This window comes from Alligator sinensis, unplaced genomic scaffold (genome assembly GCF_000455745.1).
Source record: "Alligator sinensis unplaced genomic scaffold, ASM45574v1 scaffold857_2, whole genome shotgun sequence".
NCBI classification, from domain to species: Eukaryota; Metazoa; Chordata; order Crocodylia; family Alligatoridae; genus Alligator; species Alligator sinensis.
Window position 1 is genome coordinate 491,032 of NW_005842261.1, and position 9,319 is coordinate 500,350.

At 48.7% G+C, this 9,319-nt stretch overlaps 1 protein-coding gene across 1 annotated transcript in view; it reads left to right on the top strand.

Moving 5' to 3' along the window:
* ST8SIA2 (ST8 alpha-N-acetyl-neuraminide alpha-2,8-sialyltransferase 2) overlaps positions 1 to 9,319 on the top strand; it is a 30,717-nt gene that overhangs the window by 6,438 nt on the left and 14,960 nt on the right. The window contains exons 3-6 of the mRNA XM_025208968.1: positions 549 to 611; positions 2,730 to 2,858; positions 3,493 to 3,750; positions 8,946 to 9,239. Coding sequence (XP_025064753.1) covers positions 549 to 611; positions 2,730 to 2,858; positions 3,493 to 3,750; positions 8,946 to 9,239 — 744 coding nt within the window. The remainder of the gene's footprint in view (positions 1 to 548; positions 612 to 2,729; positions 2,859 to 3,492; positions 3,751 to 8,945; positions 9,240 to 9,319) is intronic.

Here is a 9,319-nt window from a genome sequence, read left to right on the forward strand (position 1 = left end):
CACTGTCAGCTCTCTGCAGATGGGACACTTGTGCTAGTGTTTTTTAATGTAACCATCTTCATGATGGTCCTGATGCGGAGGGGTGGTTTGGCAGGCCATACAGGTAGCCCTGGTCTCTGAACTTGGTCAGTGCAGAGCAGCCTGTAGTGGTGTGGGCTGAACAAGCCCAAGAATGAGGGAAGTATAAAGATGTTTTAAAGCCACCTTTGCTCCCCACCCCTGCCTGGGTAAGAGGATCAGACCTGTTACTAGAAGTCTGAGACCGCTCTGACATGGTTAATGAAAATGGCTTTTATCAGACTCTTTGGACTTCATACAAGGAGGTCAGTCTTCACTAGTGGCTTAGGCACAGCGGGGCAACACTAATCAGGGGCATGAGAGACCCCCCCGCCAGATGCCAGGACACTGCTGTTTTGGACGGGGCGTAATGCAACTGTTGTAGCGGCTGCCGAGTCGGAATCTCTCCAGACCGGGGTCTCTTGACTATTGAACAATGCTCTGGCAAGAGGAGCTGGGTTTATAAATAATGCATTTCCTTTGTCTTGCAGGAATTCTGGAGGCAGAGGTACAATCAGATCAGCTGTGAACAGCTTACATAGCAAATCTAATAGGTTTGTAAATTAGATTTTGTGTTCATTTGTTTTTGCTGTAAGGCAGCTATTAATCTGCTTCTCTTCTTTGCTGGCTAGTGCCCTTATTTAGCAAATGTATCTGTTTCTTTTCACTTCTGATTTGCATTTTTTTAATCGTTTCCCCTTCTATCTCGATGCAATAATCATTTGCAAATAACCATGGATCTGCAAGTTGTGGTGATTAAGAGAATGAGAAGAACAGTTACTTATTGTGAAAGATAAGTCCACTGAGTTGCCACTTTTGCAGTTTGCCACTGTGGTGTTTAAAAAGAAAAAGATGTCTTTCTGTGAGTTCAGACTCTCGTCGTCTTTCATCATAATGTCATTCATCATGTCGTTCTGTGGCCTCGCTGTCTCATTCGATGACATTGTGACATTTCCAAGCACATTCCAGGCAATCATAACCACACCATCGTATACACACAATTGCACAGTTGTACTTAGTGACATCATTTGGTGATGCCATGACATCAGTCTGTGATGATGCCGGAACACATAAGCAAAATAAAAAAGCATAAAGTGCACAAGAAAAGCCACAGTTATTACCAGTCAGGATTTCTTTAACCAGTTACATTTGTGGGTTTTTTTTTACATCTTGAGTATTTGTCTCACAGGACATCAGATTATGTGGCCAGGTGAGAGGTTTCTGTCAGGCTTTGTTGGCATTCTCTGGAGCTGCTGCTTGGATGCTTGCATTTACACACATCAAGACAATAGCGAATGGGATTTAGAAATACAATCAGCTTCCTTCGCTAAATATTAAGTAGACAGCACCCAAAATATCCTCAGCTGTGCCTGGGACTTCCATCAGTCTTCCTATATGGAAAGCAAGCCAGCCTCTCACACCAGCAGTTGCCTGTCAACAGGACAGGTACAGAGCCATGCCATCCCTGGAGGGACAGGATCGCGCTGTGAGATCTGTGTGCATGCCCAAGGTGTTCTGCCACAGAAACACCAGCTGCCACATCTGTCTGTCAGGACAGCTTTGCTTGGTTTAATCTTAAGTATCCCTTTCTAATTGCACCCTCTGTCTCCTAGTTATGTCCCCTAAGTAGCTGTTCTCCCTGCTGGATGTTCACATGCTCTGGATAGACCAAGTTATTTGCAAACTGTCTTCCAGCCCAAATTGGCTTTTTGCACTTAGGAGGGACATTCCCCTTAACTGGTAGCAAATACTCTGGCTGTGAATTTTTCAGAGCTCTCTGAAGTGTGAAGGCTTTTTTTTTTTGGCCTGCATGCACATGCCCTGCTTCTTGATGAGACACTCGCTTATTCTCTTTGGAGGGAGGCTTGTTGTAATACAATATTCAGAAGCTCTCATAATGTATGCCATTTGATGTAAATGGCACTGAAATGCTAGGACCTTTGTTTGCTTCCAGGGTTTCCCAATGAGCATCATCAGAGCTGCAATACCAGGACACTGGACTGCTCCTTGATACTCCTGGATCAGTCATTTCCTTGTCTGGGGCAGTAACAGGCAGTGGATGCAATGAAATCCCTGTGTTCTCTGCAGCAAGAAACACATATTATCAAAGTGCTCGCCCCCTGCTTTTCATAACAGGGCTTTTATAAGTGGTACCAAATCCTGCTTGCAGTGTCCAGGATCTCAGCTAAATTCATTTCTTGCTTTGGAGTGAAGTAAAGGTCACGGGTTTCTGATGAGGCTTTAACCCACTCGGGGAGTTTGACAGGTGGATTTGGGTTGTCATTTGGGAGGCTGTTATGCCTCTGCATGCGTAGCTGGTTGTGTCTGCGCATGCTGTCTGCAGGCAGAATCCCTGAGCCAGTCTGTGTGAGCTCCTAGGAGAATCTGCTCATTTGGTTTGTGAGCACCTGCATGTGTGCAAATCTGTGTACTTGTGTACACGGATGAGTGTCTGTGTCTGTGCTTTGTATACTTGTGTATAAATGTATGTCTGGGAGAGAGGGCAAAGAAATAAAGGCATCAACTTTCCTCCCCTGGTTAGGCAATAACGACAGTTTTGCTTTTCTAAAGAAGTTTGAATCCCAGCCGCCACAGCAGAAGCCAAGTGATTAGAGATGCCATCGGGATGCTAACTGATCATGTCTCTCCCTCTCTCTGTCTTTCTTCTCTAGAGCTGAAGTAGTAATAAATGGTTCTTCGTCTCCAGCTGTTGTTGACAGAAGTAATGAAAGCATTAAGCACAACATTAAACCAGCCTCATCCAAATGGAGACACAACCAGACACTCTCTTTGAAGATCAGGTACTGGTAATTACCTATAGGACAAGAGACAGATTTGGTCCTCTCCAGTGCAAGCTGGCAAATTGCCTCTGTATATCATCTAAAGAAGTCAAGAAAGAAATAAAATGTTTATCTCCTGCTGAGCTAGACTTCATATCTGTAAGCAATCACTTGGAAATGAATTCCCAGCTCAACCAGCTGGCCTCACACTAACAAAGTGAGACACGCTTGAGCTTCCATTTTTCCATGCCATGCAGGGACCGGGGCATGCTGTGGATCTGTGATGTCGAGTCACACACAAAAGATGGGAAATGTCTTGCCTTATGCTGTGACCTTTACTGGCTGAGAGTAGAGCAGCGATGAGGGGTTTACTGAGGGCTGTCTCCAGAGGGTGGGCAGGCAGGGGGAAGATGCGTACAATCAGATGGGGAGGCCTTGAACAGCGTGCACTGCAATTGCTTTCATTTTCACGCAGGGGGTTTCAGCTTTCAGCCATTTGAGCATCTCCTGAAGGTCATCACTCAGCAGTGAGCATGGCCCATCAGCAGCTAGGTTGTGGAGCTTGGACAGGCAGGGGGTGTTTAGCTGTCATAGGTCACGTAATGAGCCATCCCTACCGCTGACATGAGCTGTCTGTTTTCTTTCCTTTCTCCAGGAAGCACATCTTGAAGTTCCTCGATGCAGAGAAGGACATCTCGGTGCTGAAGGGGACCCTGAAGCCTGGGGATGTGATTCACTATGTCTTTGACAGAGACAGCACCATGAATGTCTCCCAGAACCTCTACGAGCTGCTGCCACGGACTTCTCCCCTGAAGGGCAAGCACTTCCGGACCTGTGCCATCGTGGGCAACTCGGGGATCCTGCTAAACAGCGGCTGTGGGAGGGAGATTGATGCACACAGCTTTGTAATAAGGTAGGCCTGATTTCCTGGGTCAAACTGTAAGTCAGTCTAGCCCCAAATCCTGTCTTATGCAGGGACAGAGCGTGGGATGCTGAGAGGGAACATGAACAGGTGGGGTCCAAAATCTTCCACCCCATGCTTCTCTCCTATTCCAGCTTCCACATTGCATTCTCCAACTGCAGTTTGCACACACACATGTGCACACGCACACACACACACACATGCTTCATCCATACAAGCATCCCTCTTATCCCAAGCTCCCACCCATTATAATCCTCACACATACCCACGCTTCTACAGTCACACACAGCAACTTCTCACGCCCACATTGTTCACATCCTACCATACACTTGTATCCCCAGCCCCTGCAGATGAACCCAGTACACACACACACACCACCCACAGCCCAATGCACTCTTTACTTCATACACTCCTACAACTCTGCATCCTTTTCACACCCTACCACTCACTTTCTCAAGCACACTACACCACTTCACAACTTGACAAGGAAGTATAGAAATACCCCAGTGGCACACGCACCACCCACTGCATGCATATAAAGACTCTCCTGTACACACGCACGGAAACGTACATAGTTTGTATACAACCTCTTTTCCCTGCTGGTGCCTATATGCAAGGCATGGGTGAACCGGGTGGCCGCCTTGGGCCCGGACAGAAAGGGGGCCCGAAAATGGTAATTTTTTTCCATTGTCCAATTATTATTATCATTATCTCTGGTGAAGCGGGGCCTGATACTAAAAGTTCGCCTGGGACCTCCAGGAGTCTAGGTACGGTGCTGCCGTTACACCCCCACAACACCCTAATCTAATCCTGTCATATGTACACCTGCATCACACCCAAATACACACTCTTCTACCCCTACAGTCACATGTACACAAGTATCCACACACACACTCTGTCCTTACACAAACACACTTCCCCCCGCACACTTTCTTCACACAAGTGCAATAATTGCCAGCAGCATGCTTTAGGGAGCCAGCAGAAAAAAGGAAGATGCCCACTGTTTGATCCTTACGGCCCATACAGTTGTAGTGGCTGAGGAGCTGTGACAAGTCTGCGGATGATTTGTGCCTGTGCCGATGTTTGCTTTCTGGCCAGTCTATTACTGAGACAGCCCAATCTGTCAGTGGCTTACAAAGCGATTCTACGTGTGACATGGGAATGAAGATAACACCACCTCTGCCCTCTGGACAACACATCCAATCCAGCCTTCCTGACTGTCAGACGGGGATCGAGTTTGGAGGGAACATTCCCTGGGTAGCTCGCTCCGTGGCTTGAAACGGAGCAAAGCCTATTCAGAGCACAAAGACTGGCACGGTCACAGCAAGGGTTGGGGCCACTGAAGAGATCCCAAGTCCACATTTACATTAGAAACATGTGCAAAGACAGCAGTGTTGGGTCAGGGAACAGCTTTTTGCAGCGTTTCTCCATTGTTTCAGAGGTCTAATGTAGATGCAGTTACACTGGGGAAAGCATATAGGCTGTAGCAGCAAGATCACTTTTCTGCCAGTGTAAGGTGTATCTCCACTGGGAGACTGGGCATGGATAACTGTCCCACTAGACTGGTGAGCTGCTTCTAGTGTAGCTAGGCCCTGCTAGGGCTGTTTCTGGGCTCAGAGACTGCCAGGTCTTTGGATTTGAGCTCCTTTATTTGAGTAAGCAGTGTTGTGACTAAAGTAAGGGTCTGGCAGTCAGGACTCCTTGGTGCTGTCTCTTGGAGGAGGGAAGAGTTCTTAAAGAAATCGCATCAGCAGTCTATGCCGCGGTGCCATTCTCCATAAGAGGAGATGGTGAGAGGCCTTGATTCATAGATTCATAGATGATTCATAGATGTTAGGGTCGGAAGGGACCTCAATAGATCATCGAGTCCGACCCCCTGCATAAGAAGGAAAGAGGGCTGGGTCTAGATGATCCCAGCTAGATGCATATCCAATATGATATGATATTGATATGGGAGGCACGGTGAGGATCCAATCCATCAGTGTTCAACAGGTGCAGGAAGACCCTGAAGCTGAAAGGTGCTATCGAAACACAAGCAGTCAGCAGAGCCAAGGCACCCTATGTTTTTCAGTGTGATGCCAGTAGCCTAGCATCCTCCTAATTTCCTGTGGGTATCCATCAGCTGCTCACGCTCCAGTCTGCCAGCACCAGGGTATGAGCTGGGTCAGTAAAATCATCTGTCACTCGGTCAAAACAAATAAATAGGACAACCAAGCGTGACTTGAATGCTGTCTGTGGAAAGAGCCGGAACCAACAGGGAAAGGGTTGGTTCTGTTTCCAGCATGCGGCAAACGTATCTCATCGCTTCAGAACCTCAGTCCCTAGACTCCTGCTGTGATATATAAGCTGGAGTCCTGGACAGAGAGAATGAAAGGCATGTTCAAGGAAGGAGCAAGTGGGAGAATTCCTCAGCGTGCGTCTGTGTGCATCTTCTGACAGGAGACACCAATTAAAATGCAGAGAGAGATGGCTGCAGGCCGCTGTTCCCAAATGGCCCAGCCCTGGGGAGGCCACAAGCATTGATAGTCCTAGCATCCACCTTCTGCTAATATCATTACCGTTGCTGGTGCCACAGGGGCTGCTGTGCAGCAGGGAGTCACCAGGAGAGGAAGGGACTCGATAGCATTACTCTAGCAGGGCTAGAATGAAGGGCTGCGGGTGTCGCAGTTGTCGTTTCTGGCTCTCATCGGATGTTTCTAGCCCTTCCAATTATAGCAGCTCCCTGCACACTACAGCACAGTCAGTTTTCCAGAGTGGTTAGCTGAAGGTATCGCAGAGCAGCAGCTCCACGTGGATGCACTTGTACTTATGCACGGCACGCCGTGTTCTCAATTGGAGTCAGCTCTGGCAGGGGAGTTTGTGCTACAAGACTCCAGCCTTGGTCTACACTGACCTACAGCCACCGCAGCTTTCCTAAGGCTATGTTACTAGCTGTTTGCCACTCCCAGCAGACACTTGTCCTCATGCTAGCTTGCCAGTTTCTTGTGCACTTCCCAGCTCACCTGGAGTGCACAGAGCAGTGAGGGAGGTTAGGGGTGTACTGTCTTCTCCTCCTACCTTTTGATATTCAGAATGTACATCAGACCTTTGCTCTAGTGAGGGTTTCCCTATGCTGGAAGCACTGCTGTAGTTCATACCTGCCATAGTGACAGAGATGTTACCAGGTCCTTTCTGCACAGCGCACATGGGAGATGTATGTCTGTACAAACCCATGCTTGCAACAAAAATACACACCCTGAGGTATTTATGGGCATGCACACAGAGACAAATGTGCCAGCAGATACACACACACACGTGTTAGGACATGCATAAACAGATGTCTATGTATACATTGATCCATTCACCCAGGTATGTGAATGTGCATGCACAGTTTGTGCAGTTGTGTTTGTCCACACACACAAGTGCATATGCATACAGGCTCAGACATGCTTGACTCTGCACGCAGGTACGCTGAACAGCCTCCACGTACATGCATGAACACATGCTTTTTCTTGAATTTCCTGTACCCATAGTGGTCTTTCTATATTAAAGCAGGATCTTTGATGTAAATGCTTTATAACATCTCAGCACTGTGCGCTCTGGGATGGTGATCCTCAGCCCACTAGTGACCATGGAGGTGCTGTGGGGAGGCCAGAGAGGGGGATGATAGATCCTGGATGATAGATCTATTAATAGCTCTTGAACAGAAGGGCTGGCGCTGTTTCCTGTGGCATCTCTAAACCAACAATGGCAGATGTGGGGGGTAATGAATAGAGGATAGATCATGCTAGCTATATCTGGTTCAATGCTCTCCCTCTAAAGCTTCTACCCCTGCCCTGAAATACTGGACTAGACGGACCATTAGTCTGACCCAGTGTGGCACTCACCGTCTGATACGGGGGGAAGGAGGGCAGTTAGCTGACTCCGCAGCATTGTGCTGGGAGTCTGTGCTGCCCTGCACATACCGCTTCCTGAACGAGAAGCGACAGGGCTGCCTTATTGCAGGAGAGCTCTACACTAGCATGCATTACATTAACAACTAAGGGAGAGAGCACACCAGGGCTAGCCCACATAACTGCATGGTGCTGCCGTCCACTGACATAACACTGCACTGAAGCTGCTGCACAGCTATATATGGATTATGTGGATCGGTGTGGGCTGCCGGATCAAAAAGAGTTGAGGACCACGGCTCTAAGGTTTGTACAGACAAAACTATTGCCGCACTGCTGTTGTTAAAAGAGGGGACTGGCCACGATTCAGCAGAATCCACTGTGGTGGCACTGTCTGTTTTCTCCTAATCCACAGGAAGTGAAGCTAAACCCCCATAATGTACCTCCTGTTCCATTCCAGGGGGAGGTTCATTTACTCTGGGGTGGTAGTGGATAGACAAAATAATTACACTGGATCAGCTGGTGCAGGGTCTGAAGCAGTAAGACCCTCCCCCCCACCTTTAAAAATGGTGTAACTGTGTATCTGTCCATGCCTTAGAGGAGCAGGAAGCTGATGGGGTGTACCAAAGCAAGATGCTGAATGTGTACTTCATAAATGAAGTTTTAAGACACACGAACAACAAATGAAAGGTACCCAAGAGCCATTGGATAGGCACGTACAGGTCATTTCCCTACTAGGCTCCAGATAGATCAGTGTCCAGGGGACTGGTAATAGGTGCAGAGCGTCTGTCTTCACAGTATCAGTGGCAGTAGTGGTTGAAAGGCATTTTGGGTAGATCAATCAACAGACATTGTCAATAGGTCAGAGCCTTCTTTACAGCACTGATATGCTGCAGTTGAGAAATGTTCACAACTCCTCATAGCAGCCCTGGGATGGCATCAGAAGGCAGGGGACACTATCCAAGTAACTTGCCCAAGGTCACAGAGTGAGTCAGTGACAGAGCCAGGAATCAAACACCCCATCATACTGCATGGTCCATCCAACCCCTCTGCCTTCCTGTGCTGATTCATAGAAATCTGCAGAGAGGTCAAAAAGTGAACGAGCCCCGGAGGCTGAGCCACCTTCCAGGGGGTCCCGATTGCAGCACATCAGCAGAGGGCTGTGGGGAAGCAGGTGTCCTGTAGCTAAGCAGAGCCAGGACTGGCAGCCCAGCACTTTTTACCAGCCCTCACACTCACTGACAAGCTCACCTATCATTTGCCACTCCCCTTCCTTCACAAGCACTATAAAGGTCTACCTAGTGTATCCACTTGCAGGTGTAACCTGGCTCCTGTCCAGGAGTATGCCCAGGATGTGGGACTGAAGACAGACCTGGTGACCATGAATCCTTCAGTCATCCAGCGTGCCTTCGAGGACCTGGTGAATGACACGTGGAGAGAGAAGCTGCTGCAGCGCCTGCAAAGCCTCAATGGCAGCATCCTCTGGATCCCAGCATTCATGGCCAAGGGGGGCAAGGAGCGCGTGGAGTGGGTCAACGAGCTCATTCTGAAACACCACATCGACGTCCGCACTGCCTACCCTTCGCTGCGCCTGCTGCATGCCGTCAGAGGGTGAGAGCTCCTGCCTTCAATGGGCCAAAGGGATTGCTTCCCCCCTGACCCCCCCCCCCCCCCGGACCACGGCCTTAGGG